This window comes from Diabrotica virgifera, chromosome 7 (assembly GCF_917563875.1).
Source record: "Diabrotica virgifera virgifera chromosome 7, PGI_DIABVI_V3a".
Classification (NCBI taxonomy): Eukaryota; Metazoa; Arthropoda; class Insecta; order Coleoptera; family Chrysomelidae; genus Diabrotica; species Diabrotica virgifera.
In genome coordinates, this window is record NC_065449.1 from 227142951 (window position 1) to 227164372 (window position 21422).

At 30.4% G+C, this 21422-nt stretch overlaps 1 protein-coding gene and 1 long non-coding RNA gene across 2 annotated transcripts in view; one reads left to right on the plus strand and one right to left on the minus strand.

Annotated features, from left to right (window-relative positions):
• LOC114333220 (formin-binding protein 4) overlaps window positions 1–21422 on the minus strand; it is a 55423-nt gene that overhangs the window by 26340 nt on the left and 7661 nt on the right. The window contains exons 2-3 of the mRNA XM_028283081.2: window positions 9249–9600; window positions 349–427 (exon numbers count right to left, since the gene is read on the minus strand). Of these exons, the coding sequence (XP_028138882.2) occupies window positions 349–427; window positions 9249–9600 (431 nt within the window). The remainder of the gene's footprint in view (window positions 1–348; window positions 428–9248; window positions 9601–21422) is intronic.
• Window positions 14253–15073, plus strand: LOC126888810 (uncharacterized). The gene is made up of 2 exons (XR_007699656.1): window positions 14253–14585; window positions 14666–15073. It is a non-coding gene; the product is annotated as an uncharacterized LOC126888810 (long non-coding RNA).

A 21422-nucleotide genomic window follows, 5' to 3' on the forward strand; every position in this document is an offset into this window, starting at 1 on the left:
AAATTGTAATATTATTATAATAACCATGTTTCACTAATTGGTAATAACTTTAATACATTTACTTTTGTTTGAGACTGGCTGAATGACTATAGTCCAAGCAAAAAAAACTTCAATTATTGAATAAACGAAGTATCAAGAGGGAGGTGCTCATGATTTTTTTTAAGTGTGGGCCCAAGGTCTATAAATAATATAGTATGAAAAAAGAAAATCTTAGTGAAAGACAAGAGTCATTAGATACTAAGTAAAAGTTGTTAGAACTACCTACTTCTACCTACTTACAGTCTAGGAACAATTACAATTACGTCTTTTTTTTATTTTTTTAATTTAATCATGTGTAAAATTACTTGCCGGTTTATTCCTTTTCGGAACTGGAGCTTCCTCTTCTGAATCTGATCCCGAACCATATGATGATATCAATACAATTTTTCTAAAAAATTAAATTATGTTTAACAAATTTTGGACAATACTGTAGTTATAGTATTTTTACTACAAAAGCGATATTACGTAGGTCAAAATTTTTGACGTAAGAGAACTGTCAAAACATTAGAATGTGACTTTTCATTATTGCCATGTTTATAAAAAACCTGGCAATAATGAAAAGTCACATTCTAATGTTTTGACAGTTCTCTTACGTCAAAAATTTTGACCTACGTAATATCGCTTTTGTAGTAAAAATACTATACTTGGGTCATATTACCCATATGCACGCCAATGGTGAATATAAAATTCTTAATTGTACGTCAAAAAATGCGCAATCACCTCTTAAAACCTATCAAATTTCATTTGCATCTCAACCGGTTTTAGAGCAATAAATAAATCGTCAGTTTGTAAGAAAAAATTAAACATCCCGTATCTCGGAAACGAAACATTGGCGGACATATATGTTGGGTTTTAATTTCAGTATTTTATAAATGCTAGAATATTACACAAGGTGTGGCAAACTTTGAGAAAAAACACAGTTTGATTGGTACACCCGGTATACAATTACAATTTACCTGTCTAGCAACAATATTATTATAGCGATATTGTTAAAGAATAAGGCTATACCATATTAAAAAAATCACTTAAATCAGACAACAGGTTTAGGAAATTCGAGACATCAAACATTATCCATTTTGTGGGTGGCCCGTTTTCTCTGCCGCGAAGTGTATTTCTCTTTCCTTCTAAGATCTTTATAATTTTTTGATTTTGCCAAGTTCTTCTTTGTTGCACGTTTGTATGCATCATTCTTTCTTCGGGTAGTGTCCTTACTCTCAGCCTCGAACCAGTCCGTATATGGTGGTATTTCTAGCTCTACGATATTATTTGCTTGCCTCTTTAATGTTGGTCTTACACGTTTCCCACTGTTCACTAGTTATTAAATATTCATTGTTAGTTATGTTTTCAGTCTCGATATAGTTTGAAATCTTTCTATACCCTGTTTTTAAACCAGGAGGAGTAAACTCAAAAGATAGATTCACACACAATAATGTCACTACAAAAATCATCAAATGCATCTTCTTTTTTATTGTTCATGTCGTCTTTCGACGATAATTCATAAATATTATATTATGTATATTAATACGTCGCTAAAGAGTTCTAAAAACAACTGTTTTTTATATAAAAGCAGACTAAAAATCTAAAAATTAAATGTTGTTCTGAAGCTATTTTCTTGTGGCATTTTTACAATTTTAACTATTTAGAATGGGAAATAAGCCACAATATTATTAAAAAATGATTTTTATTAACGTTTCGACGCCCAAATCGGGTGCCGTTGTCAAAATACAAAATACTATTAATATAAACAAAAATGTTGTTGCTTAGTAAAAAAATTCTTCTAATAATTTATTTAATTTGACTCATTTATATCGGCAATTCAGATACATATGATACATTTTAAAGTAGAAGACTTTAAAATGATATTGCCAATATTTATGAGTTGCGTTCCTGGGACGACTTTACTGAAAGATAGTTCATTCGATTACATGAAATCAACCCCAACTCAAGAATATCCGTCACAAAAAAATCATAGCATGTGATCTGTCTTTAAAAAGATAACCACATGCAACGGTGACATTAAAATTCTCGCGTTAGAGATCTCATAGTAAATCACGAGGGAAAACCAGGAAAAACCTCGTGATACTATCCCGACATCGTAAGTATTTGGTCTTATATTTAATTTACTCTCAAAATTAATACCAAATTCTGACTTTACTATAATTTTGTTTAAATTATAAATAATATCAATAATACATGGGTATATAAGTAATACTAAAATATAAAATATGTACTAACTCGACTATTGACTTACTAATTGTGGTATTTTCTTTCTATTGACTTCCTCTTTCAGTATGGGTATCCACATCCTACTGCATTCCACCGAGGAATTTGCGACACAATTGGTTTCGTTTAGCATAATTAGAGCCGCTTCTTTGATTTTTCTCTTTTTACTATCTGTTTCTTTCAGGACTATACTTGAATCTCTCCACTGAACTCTATGTTCATTATCCCATGCGTGTTGACATATTTGAGATCTATCAAATTCTCTATTTTTAATATAAGATTGATGTTCACTTATTCTAACGTTTAATGGTCTTGATGTTTCACCTATATAAAACTGTTCGCATTCACAAGGTATTTTATAAATACAATTCTTTGTCCTTTCTTGTTCATTGTTAGGTTTAGTTTTAGATAGAATAGATCTCAATGTGTTGGTTGTTTTGAATGTTGTTGAAATGTTGAATTTATTTCCTATTGTTTTAAGTTTCTCGGATAGTCCTTTTATGTATGGTATTGATATTTTCCTCGTATTATTTCTTGTGAATGTTGTAGGATCCCGTTCTATGTTGTTCTGTTCCATTCGATCCAATCTTGACAATTCCTTATTTATAAACGATAAAGGATAATCATTTTTTAATAAAACAGATGTTAAGAATTGTTTTTCTTCTAAAAAGGAATTTTCGTTAGAACAAGTAATTTTGGCTCTATCATATAAGGATTTTATGATTCCCTTTTTAACGTTGATGTTGTGATTTGATTTGTAATTGAGATATCTGTTGGTATGTGTTGGTTTTCTATACACTTGAGTCTCATATCCAGTATCCTTCTTTAAGACTAAAACATCGAGGAAAGGCAGGGTGTTATTATATTCCTTTTCCATTGTAAATTTTATTGTCTCTTCTTGATCGTTTATAATATTCAGGAATGTATCCAACAATTCTGATCTATGAGGCCATATTGAAAACACATCATCTACATATCTCCACCATACAGTGGGTTTTAAATTTTGTTTAGAAATGATATTAGTTTCGAAATCCTCCATAAATATATTAGCCAATAATGGAGATAAAGAGGAGCCCATTGCTAGACCAAAATTTTGTTTATAAAATTCATTATTTAGTTGAAAATAGGTATTATTAGTACATAATGTCAATAACTCCATTATAGCTGATACATTTAGTTTTGTCCTAGTTGTCAATGTATCATCATTCTCTAATTTCGTTTTGATTATGTTTAAAGTTTTATCTAATGGCACATTTGTAAATAAACTGTTTATGTCAAAACTTACTAAAATATTATTTGGATTAAACTCAATAGTTGATAATTTGTTTACAAAATGTTTTGTATTTTTTATAAATGTGTCATCATTATTAGCAAATGGTTTTATAATGTTTAATAAAAATTTTGATAGTTCACTACAAGGAGAACTGATGGTACTACAAATGGGTCTAAGTGGTATGTTCGCTTTATGAATTTTCGGTACTCCATAAAAATGTGGTGACTTACTGTAATGAGGTGTAATTAATTTTCTTTGATAGTATGTTAGATCATTTTTAAATTTGAATAAAGTTCTATAGATTTTGTTTTCCAGTGTTTTCGTTGGATCCTTCGTTAATTTGGTATAAGGTCCATTTGTAATTAGATCTGTAATTTTGTCCTCGTATTGTATTTTATCCATTATTACAGTTGCATTTCCTTTATCCGCTGGTAGGATCGTTATGGAGTCATCATTTTTTAAAGTTTTTAAAGCTTTAATTTCCTCTTTACTGATGTTCTGTTCAATTTGATTTGTCTTTTCCAATTCAAGTTTACATAGTACCCTATACTGTTCTTTTTCATGAGTTGGTAAACATTGTGATATTTTTTCCACTGAACTAATTATGTCTAATTTTGGAATAGATGGATGAGTAACAGCATAGTTTAAACCCTTTGACAATACCAAATTCTCCGTTGCATTTAACTGTCTATTTGATAGATTGACAACTGTCGCTAATATGTCATTATTTCTATTTAGGTTATCAAAAGTATGTATACTATTTTGTTCTAAAAGAATATTAAATTTATTTAAATGTATATTTCTTTGTTTCTGATATGAATTTTGATAAATTATGTGTAAACTAAAAATAATTCGATCAAAATCAGAATTTGATATCATTGATTGTATTATTTGATATTTGTATATTGTATCATTTGATATCATTTGATATTCAGTATCTGAATTGCCGATATAAATGAGTCAAATTAAATAAATTATTAGAAGAATTTTTTTACTAAGCAACAACATTTTTGTTTATATTAATAGTATTTTGTATTTTGACAACGGCACCCGATTTGGGCGTCGAAACGTTAATAAAAATCATTTTTTAATAATATTGTGGCTTATTTCCCATTCTAAATAGTTAAAATTGTAAAAATGCCACAAGAAAATAGCTTCAGAACAACATTAAGAAACCGGTATGGGCCTAGCGTGTGTCAAAATTTTAGGAAATTGGAAACCTTCTACGAGAAACTGGCACACTGTCAAAATTCTATCAAATTCTTAAAACGATGTAGAGATAACAACTTAATACCGAAGGGCTTGAGGTTACGGCCAGCATACTCAAGCAGAAGACTCCAAAATATTCTACATAGAGCCAGTTTGTCAATGATCCGGGAAAGGTTACAATTTCACAGGTCAAATTTATTTTTTATTGAACAAGACATCGTAAGTATTAAAGATTTGCTTTTCGGAATGATATCAAATTCTGATTTTGATCGAATTATTTTTAGTTTACACATAATTTATCAAAATTCATATCAGAAACAAAGAAATATACATTTAAATAAATTTAATATTCTTTTAGAACAAAATAGTATACATACTTTTGATAACCTAAATAGAAATAATGACATATTAGCGACAGTTGTCAATCTATCAAATAGACAGTTAAATGCAACGGAGAATTTGGTATTGTCAAAGGGTTTAAACTATGCTGTTACTCATCCATCTATTCCAAAATTAGACATAATTAGTTCAGTGGAAAAAATATCACAGTGTTTACCAACTCATGAAAAAGAACAGTATAGGGTACTATGTAAACTTGAATTGGAAAAGACAAATCAAATTGAACAGAACATCAGTAAAGAGGAAATTAAAGCTTTAAAAACTTTAAAAAATGATGACTCCATAACGATCCTACCAGCGGATAAAGGAAATGCAACTGTAATAATGGATAAAATACAATACGAGGACAAAATTACAGATCTAATTACAAATGGACCTTATACCAAATTAACGAAGGATCCAACGAAAACACTGGAAAACAAAATCTATAGAACTTTATTCAAATTTAAAAATGATCTAACATACTATCAAAGAAAATTAATTACACCTCATTACAGTAAGTCACCACATTTTTATGGAGTACCGAAAATTCATAAAGCGAACATACCACTTAGACCCATTTGTAGTACCATCAGTTCTCCTTGTAGTGAACTATCAAAATTTTTATTAAACATTATAAAACCATTTGCTAATAATGATGACACATTTATAAAAAATACAAAACATTTTGTAAACAAATTATCAACTATTGAGTTTAATCCAAATAATATTTTAGTAAGTTTTGACATAAACAGTTTATTTACAAATGTGCCATTAGATAAAACTTTAAACATAATCAAAACGAAATTAGAGAATGATGATACATTGACAACTAGGACAAAACTAAATGTATCAGCTATAATGGAGTTATTGACATTATGTACTAATAATACCTATTTTCAACTAAATAATGAATTTTATAAACAAAATTTTGGTCTAGCAATGGGCTCCTCTTTATCTCCATTATTGGCTAATATATTTATGGAGGATTTCGAAACTAATATCATTTCTAAACAAAATTTAAAACCCACTGTATGGTGGAGATATGTAGATGATGTGTTTTCAATATGGCCTCATAGATCAGAATTGTTGGATACATTCCTGAATATTATAAACGATCAAGAAGAGACAATAAAATTTACAATGGAAAAGGAATATAATAACACCCTGCCTTTCCTCGATGTTTTAGTCTTAAAGAAGGATACTGGATATGAGACTCAAGTGTATAGAAAACCAACACATACCAACAGATATCTCAATTACAAATCAAATCACAACATCAACGTTAAAAAGGGAATCATAAAATCCTTATATGATAGAGCCAAAATTACTTGTTCTAACGAAAATTCCTTTTTAGAAGAAAAACAATTCTTAACATCTGTTTTATTAAAAAATGATTATCCTTTATCGTTTATAAATAAGGAATTGTCAAGATTGGATCGAATGGAACAGAACAACATAGAACGGGATCCTACAACATTCACAAGAAATAATACGAGGAAAATATCAATACCATACATAAAAGGACTATCCGAGAAACTTAAAACAATAGGAAATAAATTCAACATTTCAACAACATTCAAAACAACCAACACATTGAGATCTATTCTATCTAAAACTAAACCTAACAATGAACAAGAAAGGACAAAGAATTGTATTTATAAAATACCTTGTGAATGCGAACAGTTTTATATAGGTGAAACATCAAGACCATTAAACGTTAGAATAAGTGAACATCAATCTTATATTAAAAATAGAGAATTTGATAGATCTCAAATATGTCAACACGCATGGGATAATGAACATAGAGTTCAGTGGAGAGATTCAAGTATAGTCCTGAAAGAAACAGATAGTAAAAAGAGAAAAATCAAAGAAGCGGCTCTAATTATGCTAAACGAAACCAATTGTGTCGCAAATTCCTCGGTGGAATGCAGTAGGATGTGGATACCCATACTGAAAGAGGAAGTCAATAGAAAGAAAATACCACAATTAGTAAGTCAATAGTCGAGTTAGTACATATTTTATATTTTAGTATTACTTATATACCCATGTATTATTGATATTATTTATAATTTAAACAAAATTATAGTAAAGTCAGAATTTGGTATTAATTTTGAGAGTAAATTAAATATAAGACCAAATACTTACGATGTCGGGATAGTATCACGAGGTTTTTCCTGGTTTTCCCTCGTGATTTACTATGAGATCTCTAACGCGAGAATTTTAATGTCACCGTTGCATGTGGTTATCTTTTTAAAGACAGATCACATGCTATGATTTTTTTGTGACGGATATTCTTGAGTTGGGGTTGATTTCATGTAATCGAATGAACTATCTTTCAGTAAAGTCGTCCCAGGAACGCAACTCATAAATATTGGCAATATCATTTTAAAGTCTTCTACTTTAAAATGTATCATATGTATCTGAATTGCCGATATAAATGAGTCAAATTAAATAAATTATTAGAAGAATTTTTTTACTAAGCAACAACATTTTTGTTTATATTAATAGTATTTTGTATTTTGACAACGGCACCCGATTTGGGCGTCGAAACGTTAATAAAAATCATTTTTTAATAATATTGTGGCTTATTTCCCATTCTAAATAGTTAAAAATCTAAAAATTAAAGGAATAACGCAGAAAACACAAAAAATTGCCGATATAACTTAATTAACCTACGAAATACCAATAGTGTCAAAATTTCATAAATGTCAATAGTGTCAAAATTTCATAATAGTGGAGTAAACTTGCCTGAGGTTGGACCAATTACAAATAAGCATTACGGCGAGGTAAATTTGAATTACTCCTAGCTTTAAGGGATTTTAGTAGTTTAACAGGGTATAGTTTTTGTGGATATTTTAGGAGTGACACTGCAGGGTGAGGGTGCTTCTATTCTTCTTAGCATTTGAGATCAGGGGCGGTTTCTCCATTGGTTCACTTGTGCAGTGAACACCCAATCAAATTTCATTAAAACACATATTTTTAAAAATCTCATAAATATCATTAAAATATTTTTTCTTAAATCTCATAAATATCATAGTATCATTAAAATATAACGGTATTTATTAATCTCATAATTTATTTGCACAACACCGCTACGCTAGATGCACGTGGTAAGTGCAGAATTCAAATTGAACCCAGCCACTATACAGTAACCCTATAGAAGAACGAGAGCTCTTAAATCCGTGAACCAGTGATTCTCATATCTTAAAACATTGACGATTTGTGCACTGCACACAGAGACCGGGGCGGAGCGTTTCGATTCACAGTTTGGCATTTTCTGTTGTGGGATTTTATTAAATACAATATTGGTAGGTAGTTTTTTTAGGATGGAGCCTTATTCAGTGAAGTATCTAAAAGAAAATGCAAATAGTTTTGAAAATCGACTTCTTATAAAAAGAATGGACTAACTTGGCCGGAGATAAACTTCGTACAAGAATGTGCAATAAGAAACAAAAAGTTTAAACATCGTTTTAAAGTTGAACAAGATAGAAAAACTTCGTGATTATGTGGGTGTGATAAACTACATTCTTTATTTTGTTTTCCATGTTTAGTATTTTCAAAGAATAAAACTATAATTTCAATCTCGGTCTTTGGATGCCGTTAAAATAAACGGATTTTTAAACAGTTTTGACAAAGCCATTTCAATATTCATAACTTCTGCCTCTACCTTCACCACCGAAGAAGCGCCATCATTAGTAGGTATCATATTCTGCACAAAACAGAAAAGGTGTGTGACATCCTGACTAATCGGGTCAAAGATAGGTTTCATTTTACAGAACATCTTTTGGCGAGGCCCCAAAAATTTTTCGCCTGCAGCGCTTATTCACCGTTTGTATAATTACATTCTTTAATTGAACACCCTCCTTAAATTACCACGAGCCGCCACTGTTTGAGATCCTAGCTGAAATCTTTGTTTCAACTAGAAAGTGGTCTGAATCAATACCTTGAAACATCATTGAACGAAGGTCGGATGGATACTTTTAGTACAGAACTCATAGTTAAGTAGGTGCGAAAACATTGGAGAGATCTACAAGTTTATTGTTTAACACGGGACATCACCGGATGAGGTATGACGATGATATAATCTATCAAATACATATAATGAACACTTAGAACTACTTACTCATCATCTGACTGATCATCTTTTGGATAACGTCTCTTTTGTGAATCTTTTTTAGTAGCTACTGGTCGTTTTTTAGCACTAGTGGCTTCAGCGACTGAATAAACTTTTACAGATTCTTTTGGTACAAGGCCCGACGCAACTGCTGGAAACACGGTGGACCTTTGTGGAATATACAACGATTTCGGCTGGGAGACTTTTGGTGGTAATCTCGGTGGGAGTTTTTTCTGAGGTTTCGAGGGTGTTTTCTCTTCGGAGGTTTTAAAACCAGGGGGTACAGTCCAAGTAACTTCGTCAGTCTTTTTGTTCCAATAATATGGATACCCAGTGAGCTTGTCAAAACATTGTTTCCAATCTAAAACAGAAACAAAAATATAATGATTTCGGTTCCAAGGTAAAACTATGTATTTTAAAATTAATCGCTAATTCTTAAAAGAATATTCTAATAGTAAGATGTAGCATATGACTAGCGTTTGAAAAAACAAAATGAAACTAACATTTACAATTAAACTTAAAAGTATTTGTGATGCAATAAGAAAAGTGTAAAATGACACCAAAGTACAAAATAAAAACTAACTCAACTATTTCTATTTCATAAACTTATTAAACAGTATAAATACTTATTTATAAACAAATATTTTGTGAAAAACGCACACATAAGAACGTGAGTGCTTTTAAAATACTTACTTTTCAGTTTACTATCAGAATTTTCTGATTTAAGTGACTTTTTACAAAATGTATATCTACCTAGTCTAGCCGGCAGGATTCCGAAAGGGATACAGTACAGCGGATCATCTTCTTGCAGTCAGAACGCTATAAGACAAAGCCAATGATTGGCCTGGAACAACTGCAGAATAGATTCCCGATACAGGATGCTCATACATAGGGGAGAATGAGGGAATGGGAGCCACCGAGTTTTATTTAAATTACGCGCTTTTAAATACTTGCTGACACTGGCGACACGTTACCGACAATGCAGAGAAGCAGCGACATCGTTGCAGATGTTTATGCAGTGTTGTTTAATTCTTCTGTGAGCATAGTAGACTTTTTGCAGTAATCGTTATAATACACGTGGTTTACAAAAACTATTTTATGCAAACTAAACTTAACTACCTAAAGAATAACTACATGTGATTTGTTTTTTTAATCGCCTGGTTTTGGTAATTTTTTTCATAAGTTAAAATTTTCTAAACAAAACGGGTAATGGAAACCATTAGGCGGTTAGTGGCTCCCATTACCCCATTAGTGACTCCGATTGTCCGGTTACCTTCAAAATATATTTTTTTTATTACAGATGCCGAGAAATCGAGAAAGGCAGACTGTAAAGGGTTCTTGGAGTTTAGAAGATTTACAAAGAGCCATTTAGTAAATATCGGATCCGTAGAGCTGCAGAGCAATGTGGAATACCTTACCCCAGAAACACAAGTGCCTGCAAAGAAAAGGGCGAGAGCGAAACAACATTCTGAAATTATTACAGTAACACCAATGAAAAGAGTATTGGAAGAAAAAGAACAAAAGAAGCAGGATAAAAAAACAAGACTGAAAAAAACAAAAGTAAAAACACAAACGAAAAAACAAAAGTAAAAACACAAACAAAGCCAAAAAACCCACAAAAAAAAACCAATAAGCAATCAAGGGTAAAACGTCAAGTTTTTGAAGACTCATCGGATGAAGAAAATGTCAGTGATAAAGACATTTGTGATGATAACTCGGATAATGAAGATGAAACAGATTTATGTTTTATCTGCTATGATTCTGAGAAAACTTGCGAACTGTGGTATCGCTGTATAGCTTGTGGTCGATGAGTACCTACCTACATGCAGATTGTTCAGGGGTTGACACAGCTAAAGATTATCTCTAGTCTGGGCTGATTATCGGAGAATAGGCTATTTTTGGGAAAAGTTATTTACCAGCAATTTTATTGCTGGAATCGAATTATAAGATCCTATATATTCATAATATAGGTATGCCAAGTCCTCAGACAGTGTGCTACTTTTTTTATAAACAAAATGGCGCCCGAAAATCGTGTTTTTTTCAATTATTGCTCTAGAACTCCGAAGATTTTAACTTTACAACAAAAACACTCAAATAAAAATTCACCGTGATTAAATTCTGCATAGAGACGTGTTTTTCCCGATCTGCTCCGACGAAAATTTTCCTTGGAAAATGCGGGTTTTCCCAACAAAATCTTTAATTTTCAATTAAAGTTTTAGATAAGTAATTATTTACCAATAATTAAATAATTTGGTGACTTAAAAGCCTTCTTGGTTTAGATTATAGTTCCAGAAGTTGGTGAAAATTAAACGAATATTTTAGCAACAATTCAATTGTTAATTAATAATTTACGGTCGCAATAATAACAAAAATAATTATGATACACTGATCAAACTTTGAAATCTTATAAAGATGAGATGCCTATTTAACATTTTGTCAACAAAATATAAATTTTTTATTTTTTTGCATAATCTTTAAATGTTTAAAAAAAATAGTTATAAACAAATTAACGTTTCTCAGAAAGTTTTTATTATATTATAATTTTAAAAAATAGCTAAAATGCGCATTTCAAATATCTCGAAAATAAATGCTTTAAAACTTTTTTGCAACCATTTGCAAAAAAGTTATGAAACAGCAAACTAAACATACGATTACTACGGTGTTAATAATTTTTTTTTAATTCTTTCAAAGCGTAGAAGTGAGTTTAAAGTACAAGCTAATTATTTATAAAACAATATCGATTATCAGCTTAATGGTTATATTTTAATTAAAGATTATAAATATATTTTTTTGTAATTTACACGCGCGAAAGTAGAATAATACAGTACCGTAGCTACCCGCCCACATACACAACTCACGCGAGTTTAAGCGTGTCAGTCGCTTCGAGTGAACATTTTATCTCCGGCTCTGTATCAAGCCTCCTTTCGCGCTAAAAATTACAAAAAAAAGTATTTTTAATCTTTGATTAAAATATAACCATTGCACTAATTTTTGACATTCTTTGTGAGTAATTAGATTGTACCATAGACTCACTTTTAAGCTTTGAAACAATTAAAACAAATTATAAACAATGGAGATATCGCATATTTATTTTGCTGTTTCCTAACTTTTTTGCAAATGGTTGGAAACTTTTTTTAAAGCATTTATTTTCAAGACCTATGAAATACGCATTTTAAGTATTTTTTAAAATTAGAATATAATAAACAATTTCTAAGAAATGTTAATTTGTTTATAACAATTTTTTTTAAACATTTAAAGATTATGCAAAAAAATGAAAAATTTATATTTTGTCGACAAAATATTAAATAGGCATCACACCTTTATAATCTTTCTAAGTTTGATCAATGTCTCATGATTATTTTGGTTGTTATTGCGACTGTAAATTGTGATTTAACAATTGAATTGTTGCTAAAATATTCGTTTCATTTTAACCGGCTTCTGAATTTATAATCTATACCAAGAAAGCTTTTATTTCACTAAGCTATATAATTATTGATATATATTTACTGGCCCCAAAAAATTTATTTGAAAATTCGAGATTTTGTTGGGAAAACCCACATTTTCCGAGGAAAATTTTCGTCGGAGCAAATCGGGAAAAACATGCCTCTATGTAGAATTAAATTAGGGTGAATTTTTATTTGAGTATTTTTGGTGTAAAGCTAAAATCTTTGGAGTTATAGAGCAATAATTGAAAAAAATACGATTTGTCGGCGCCATTTTGTTTATAAAAAAAGTAGCACACTATCTGTGGACTTTGCATACCTATATTAATAATATATAGGATCTTATAATTCGATTAAAGCAATAAAATTGCTGGTAAATAACCTTTCTTTGTACTTTACTAATTAGACCAACGTATTATAACTATTTTTTTTTCAAATTTTAAAGATTATGCAAAAAAACAAAAATTTATATTTTGTCGATAAAATATTGAACAAGCATCTCGTCTTTATAATCTTTATAAGTTTGATCAATGTATCATGATTATTTTGGTTATTATTGCGATCGTAAATTGTTAATTAACAATTGAATTGTTGCTAAAATATTCGTTTAATTTTCACCGCCTTCTGGAATTACAATCTATACCAAGAAATCTTTGATGTCACTAAGTTATTTAATTATTGATTAATAATTACTTACCTAAAACTTTATTTGAAAATTATAGTTTTTGTTAGGAAAACCCGCATTTTCCGAGGAAAATTTTCGTCGGAGCAAATCGTGAAAAACATATCTCTATGCAGAATTTAATTGCGGTCAATTTTTATTTGGGTGTTTTTGTTGTAAAGTTAAAATCTTCGGAGTTATAGAGCAATAATTGAAAAAAATACGATTTGTCGGCGCCATTTTGTTTATAAAAAAAGTAGCACACTATCTGCGGACTTTGCATACCTATATTATTAATATATAGGATCTTATAATTCGATTCCAGCAATAAAATTGCTGGTAAATAACTTTTCCATGAATTTTGCTAATTAGCCCAGAGTACTCGGTGACTTTGTGTGTGACTTTGTCGGTGAAGTGTGGTCAAATCATCAAGAGATAAATCACCAACCGATAGAAGTATCGGCCGACCGCACAAAAGATAGTGTGACAACCTTCCATATAGTTATCAATCCGCCAATGAACAAGCAAAATTGCTTATAAAGAGGAAGAAGAAGAAGAAGAAGAAGAAAAAATGAAAATGGAACGTAACTGTCTCAAAATTGAACGTCTACAGTAGGCAGAACATCTAGACTGAGCAAATGAAATGCTGTCTTGCAAGATGTACTACCGAAACCCAAGGGAACTAAAAGAGGAGGTAGACCTAGGCAAGTAAGGCTGTAGCACTAATGATAATGATAAAGAATACATCGCACCTTTGGAGAAACAAAAAATGACGTAAGTGCAAATTTGTTAATTGTTAAGAAAACATATTTAAAGTTTTGAAAGTTAGTTAAGGCCAAAAATGAGATGCAAATTACAAGAGAAAGTAGAAATTTATTGTCCACGATTTTAGCTATTATACCATGGGGTGTATTCTGTAACACTTCCGTTAAATTTTAGTGGCCTCTAAAATTTTAGCGCCCGCTAAAAATATTTTGGTATTCTGTAAATCATACATCCGTTAAAATCATAACCTAAACCGTTAAAACTCCCTCTAAATAAAAATATTTTAGAGGATGTCAAAACGTACCCGCTAAATTTTTAGCAGCCCGTTAAATGTGGTTTGATTATTTTTGTTGGGTTATGTTTGTATGAATAGTACTTTGTTATTCTTGTATTATACTGGAGATAAATATTTAAAAATGGAAAATGGCTTTTTATAATGTATTTGGTGAAGAAGTACTTAATAAATAATAATGAAAGGTAAGTCTCATTTTTACTTTACAATTGACACACTACACCTATAAGTAACAAAATTCAAATGTTTGTTTCTTTTTATAGAGAGCTGATTTCAGATTACAACATAAACACAAAGTAAATAATTGACCTGAAAGTAAATAACTACAATTACCATTTCAAAGGAAGTAGGTAATACCTACCTAAGTACCTAGAAATGTTATTGAAAAAGTGTTGGAAGTCAAAGATGTTTGTCAAAGCAATTAAATCCTATTAATGCAGGTAAAATTATTTAAAGTTATTGTGGAACATTACAAAACGTACCAAATGATTACAAAGGTAAAGTTTCAGAAGGTTTATAACCAGATGCAGATTAATAAGATGACCTTAATGTTATTGAAAATAGACCATTTGACCAAAATTAGTGTCGAAGGGGAGAAGAAAAAATAAGATATGCATTTTTTCAGCAATATTTTAATGTATAACTTTATAAATAAAAATGTTTAATTGGAAAATATGAGTTTTACTAAAAAATAATTAAATATAATAAGTATTATTTTCTAGGAAACTGTCATTTTCTTCTTCTTCTTAAGGTTTTTGGCCTCTAACACTCAGTTTTCGGTCAATTTCTAGGTTAAAAGTAGTTCAAAACGATCAACGTGCGACGTTGCCGTATTTGTTCCAAAACCTTTTAGAGGATTCCTCTAAAATAATATTATTTTAGCGGTCCTCTATAATATGTGTTTACAGAATGACAATCTAACCGAAAAGTTTTAGAGGACCGTTAAAAGTTAAATTTTAGAGGCCTCTTAAATTTAACGGAAATGTTACAGAATACACCCCCATATACGTACTTTAATATACAGGGTGAGTCACCACTAACGCGACGGAAGATTACAGCGAAATGGTAAGAGATTTGAAAAAAAAATTAATTAGTGGTTTGTAAGTTGATAAAATCTACATTTTAAAATTATTTTGAAATATACAGGGTGTCCCAATAAATGGCGTGTCAAAGTTATATTTTTTTTATGGAGCACCCTGTATTTTATTGCACTTTTTAATTGTCCGCAATACATAAGGTATAGTTTCATAAGGCTTCCCTATACCTATGTACAGAGTGTTCTGAGTTATGTTGACTTTTCTTAAAATGCAAAGTTTTAAAAGAAGGCTTATTCTCAAGTTATTTAAGAAATTATAAAAAAAATACTTTTACATCTAAATAGTTGGATATTGGTTGAATGTATTCCATGATTGATTATTACACATTTATTTACAGGGTGTTCAACATTTACAGTTTCATTATTGGATTATTCAATGTGTCATATGATGCTTATTTTAAATAGAACACCATGTATATTAATTATTAGTTATATTAAACGAAGTCACCTCTTTCAAATGGTATATGGATGTCCTATACCTAGGTCTAATAGTTTTTGCGTAATTTACAATTAATTAAATTCTTAATCTGTAAATCGATTTTAAAACAAAAGATGTATCTCATTGTATGACATCGTCATTTCATGACAGTACGGTCTGGTAACTATCAAAAATATAAACATCCATGTATGATATTCAAATTTAATTGTTCCTAAAAATGAATAACCACGTTATCTACGAAAGAGTAGACATGGTACTTTGCATTGGGGAGTGTTTGCAAAATTGTATCTTACTTTCTAAAGTTTACGCTCAAAAGTAGGTATCCTGATAGAAGACACCCAAAAAGGACGTTTTTGAGAAATTTCGGAAAGTTAAATAAAAATAAACCAGTTATTTGTGATCACGTCAAGGAACTTGATGTCCTGCTTTCTGTTACGGAAAACCCAAATACTAGTAAAGAAAAAATGTCTGGTAAATCAGTCAAACGACTGTTAGAATACTTAAGAGAAACCACTATTATCCGTATAAAACTCAACTACACCAATATTAGACCGAACAGGATTATGAAAAATATTTAACTTATCGTTTATGGACTTTAGACTTTGGAGCAGATCCTGTTTTTTTAATGTATTGTATACAGACCAATCTACCTTCTTTTCATAATAATGGTCTAGTAAATAGACATAATTTTCATTTCATTATGATACAGTAAACAAACATTTATTTCGTAGAGTTTAAAAATCTAGAGTGCATAAATATTATTTTTAAAATCAATTTACCGTTTAAGAAAATTGTAAATTAAGCAAAAACTATGACTCCTAGTTATGGAACATCCCTATACCATTCGAAAGAGGAACCTGTGTTTAGTATAATAATTTATTAACATACATGGTGCTTTATTTAAAATAAGCATCATATTATGACACACTAAATAATGCAATAATGAAACTGTAAATTTTGAGCACCCTGTAAATAAATGTGTAATAATCAATCATGGAATACATTAATTATAAAATAGTTACCAGACCGTACTGTTATAAAATGACAATGTCATACAATGCCATTAATTAACTACATCTTTTGTTTTAGAATCGATTTACAGATTCAGAATTTTAATAATTGCGCAAAAACTATGACACCTAGGTATAGGACATCCATATACCATTCGAAAGAGGTAGATTTGTTTAGTATAATTATTTATTAATATACATGGTGTTCCATTTAAAATAAGAATCATATGACACATTGAATAATCCGATAATAAAACTGTAAATTTTGAACACCCTGTAAATAAATGTGTAACAATTAATCATGAAATAAATTTAACCAATATCCAAATATTTAGATGTAAAAGTATTTTTTTTATAATTTCCTAAATAACTTGAGAATAAGCCTTCTTTTAAAACTTTACATTGTAAGAAAAGTCACCATAACTCAGAACACTCTGTACATAGGTACAGGGAAGCCTTATGAAACTATACCTTATTTTTTGCGGACAATTAAAAAATGCAATAAAATATAGGGTGTTCCATAAGAAAAAATATAACTTTGATACGCCGCCATTTATTGGGACACCCTGTATATTTCAAAATAATTTTAAAATGTAGATTTTATCAACTTACAAACCACTAATTAAAATTTTTTTTCAAATCTTTTACCATTTCGCTGTAATCTTCCGTCGCGTTAGTGCTGACTCACCCTGTATAAAAAAAATTTATGATCTTTCCTAAACATCCCCTCTTAAAGTCGCTTGAAAGAGGAGAAAATTAGCAAATGTCCTTGTATCTCCAAAAATTAGCAAATATGTCATTGTTTCTCCAAAAATTTCATAATTTTATTATTGCATATCTTACAGCCGGTTTCCGAAACGTTATTCAAATCTCCGATCATCTAATCGGCTGTCAGATTTGATCAACTGTTAACCTGTGATGGGTTTCTCAAACGCCAATTATTGTAAAATTGCATGATCATAGATCATGTAATCGATGATCTGACATACGATTTGGTAGCGATACTGTCACAATTGGCTGTTATCCTTCAAAATTTCAATTATATTAACCTCTAAATCCAAACTTGTATCTTTAGATTCTAAAGGTGCATTCTCTCTTACGTACTGTCACTTTTGTTTGGAGCAAGAATTGAACGAGAGCATTTTAAAAATGAGGCTAGGTTATGTGACGGGAGTTGGAGATATAAAACAGTTTATTTATGATCTATAATATTTTATAATCGTATTTTCATTTTTGGTCTATATATTTACTTTTTATATTTATTTTTAATTTATTTACCGGCTGTTTTATTGTCTTCAAAGTTAGCTGCTATAATTTCTCACACGTTTTCCCTCTTATTTACATCGCTATAATCATTATGTTCTGCTTTTTAGAGCTCTGGCCTCTCAAAAAATAGCTCTATGAGTCTAGCATCCTTGTTATCTTACATTTTTAAAAGAAAAAAAATATAAATTATATAATAAAATATAAAAAATGTCCGAGATATCCATGTTCTGCAAGTTAAATAAATATTTTAAATTATTTCTTCCATAAAAAAATCTTATTTTTATTGAATAATATGATTTATATCATTTATATATGTGTTATTTGACAATTTTTTCCCGGTATTTGTTAATTACAGTAATTAAAAAACTAAAAAAACTCTTAACAGCTCGTTAATCGACGGATAGTCGCAGATTAGGTAACAGTCCATTTTTACCGCCGTTTGACAAGCGAAACTGGGTAATCGACCTTTCGTAGACTCAAAACACTCATGATCGGCTGTTAACTAACGATTAATCTTTTGTCAGGTGATCGACTATTGTTAAAACTAGTTTGGTTGACGTTTCTGACGCATTTAATCTATTGTTAATCGTCGATTACATAATTTTTGAGATGATCATCCTTTCGGAAACCGGGCGTTAATATTATATCACGCACAACTGACAATCTGACTTTGTTGCACCAAGAGAGCAGGTAAAAACGGCAATTCAACAGCGACATAGACGTCATCTAGTAAAATAGGGAAAAGTTACAAGTCTGACTTTGTTTAGACAAATACGAGTATTAGGAATATTGTAGTGTTGATCTCAATCAATCAATCTCACTCAATTTGTGAAAGATTTGCACTTACGACAGTGTTTTTCCAAAGGTGTGACATGTATCTTACTAGCCCATTTACACTAATCTCAGTAGACAGTGCAGCAGTGACCTTTTCATTGAGTAGGAGTAGACTAACTTTAAAGTGTTGCAAAATATATTGGTTGTACATTCGTCTCTTGAAGTTTCCCCCTGTATATCAAAATCGTAATTATAAATATGTAGCTGTTTCATGTCATACAGTTCTTCTATGGAGAACTGTCAGTTTTGAACTCAACCTGATCACAGATAGAGCTTTTGGCATTGAGTATTGGTTCAGTATTGTCAGATGACATTGAGATTCTTTATGGTAGACTCTGGTAGAGGATCTCTTCATGTTTAAAACAAACAGATTTTAATAATTTATTTAGCTGTTAACTTCACATCAATTTGTATCTTGGTGTATTTTTACAATTTTCTTATTACTTTTGATCAAAAAAGAAAATGGTCAAAACCTGGTCATATGATCTATCTTATGTAGCACCAAATAAAACAAATGTATACTTGCTTGTCTATCATGTCGAACTTGAGTTCAACACAATATGCATTGCATTTAATGAATTTGGGTATGACCCCAAAAATTACCATTGATATAGTTAATCCACCTGCAAGGTCCATGACACTGGTTCAATATTTGAGCTGATGTAAGATGTTTGTTGTTATTGTAGTATCTTCTCTGTTACAAACATTAGACAAAATGTTGGGTTTCGAACAAAATTATTGAATATGTTCTGTTTCTGCTCTGGAATCTATGATTTTGGCTAAATCTTTGATATATGATCTCCATGATATTTCTTTTGTATCAGTTGCTCCAGAATCTTTGTTAATCAAGACTATAAGAAGCAAATTTAACCAATATGATCTTCTATACTTACCAAAAAAAAATATTCTTCTCTATTTAACCAACACTATTCATTTTAACTGTTAAAAATGTTTAAAAAAAAACAAGTTTTATTTATAAAATTAATAGTCTAAAAGTCTAAAATCAACAAAAATTCGAATTTGTTGTAAAAATCGTTTAAGTAGTAATTATTTTTTAATGTTACGTTATTAAATCGTTTTTATATAGGTACTTCACTTGTTCTTTGTTTCTGTCACTTTGTTAGTGTCCAGAAAAAATTTGTAATCGATTTTAAACATACTTTCTGACAATACTTGAAATAAAAAATACAATCGATCAACTGAAAAATAAGCCCAGTACTGGTATTGATAACATATCGGTAAAAATAATAAAACTGATAAGTGATCATATATTGAATACTTTAACCCATTTTGTTAATCTCTCAATACCAACCAGCCAATTTCCATCCATATTTAAAATGGCAAAAGTTATTCCAATCTTCAAAAAGAATGACCCTCATGATATTTCAAATTATAGACCAGTATCCGTCCTTAGCGTAATTTCCAAAATAATAGAGAAGGTTGTATACAACTAGACCTGGATCCCGCGTACCAAAAAAAAGTTGATTAATAGCAAGCTGAAAATTTGTTAATAGCTTAACGGTGTCTAGTCGGACAAACTTTGATGTATGGGAACACTGGAACAGGTGAAGTTTTAATTGTGGAACAGGTTAAAAATTTGGAACGTCAGACTACGAAAACGTTCCATTTACTTTGTCGGACAGAACTTCCAATTGATTTGATACCATTTCATTAAACTCTCATGCAAAAATCAGACTGGTGTTTATCACCAACTGGGCATTTTAATGAGTGGAACACGAAGAACATGTCAAATGACAGGAATCATGTTGGTTAGTAATAGCAGAGTTTAATGAAAGGGTAACAAATCAATTGGATGTTCTGTCCGACAAAATTCATGGGACGTTTTCGTAATTTGACGTTCCAAATTTTTAAACTGTTCCACAATTAAAACTTCTCCTGTTCCAGTGTTCCCGTACATCAAAGTTTGTCCGACTAGACACTGTTAAGCTATTAACAAATTTTCAGCTTGCTATTAATCAACTTTTTTTTGGTACGCGGGATCCAGGCCTAAACAGAATGTTAAATTTTATAGAAGAATACAATTTATTAACTCCAAATCAACACGGATTTAGACCAAAAAAGTCGACACTCACGGCTGCATGCAGCTTGTTTGAGCGTATTTATGATGAATTATATAGTAGAAACCATGTGGCAGGATTATTTTTTGATCTATCACGAGCTTTTGACTGCTTAGACATAACATTTATTCGCAATAAATTATATAACGTTGGTTTTAGAGGGATATTTCTAGCATGGGTTATAAATTGCTTAAGTGACAGGAAGAGTGTTGTTAAAATTAAAGAATCAAGCTCAGATCCATACACGACAAATAAAGGAGTACCACAGGGATCCGTGCTGGGACCATTATTATTCTTAA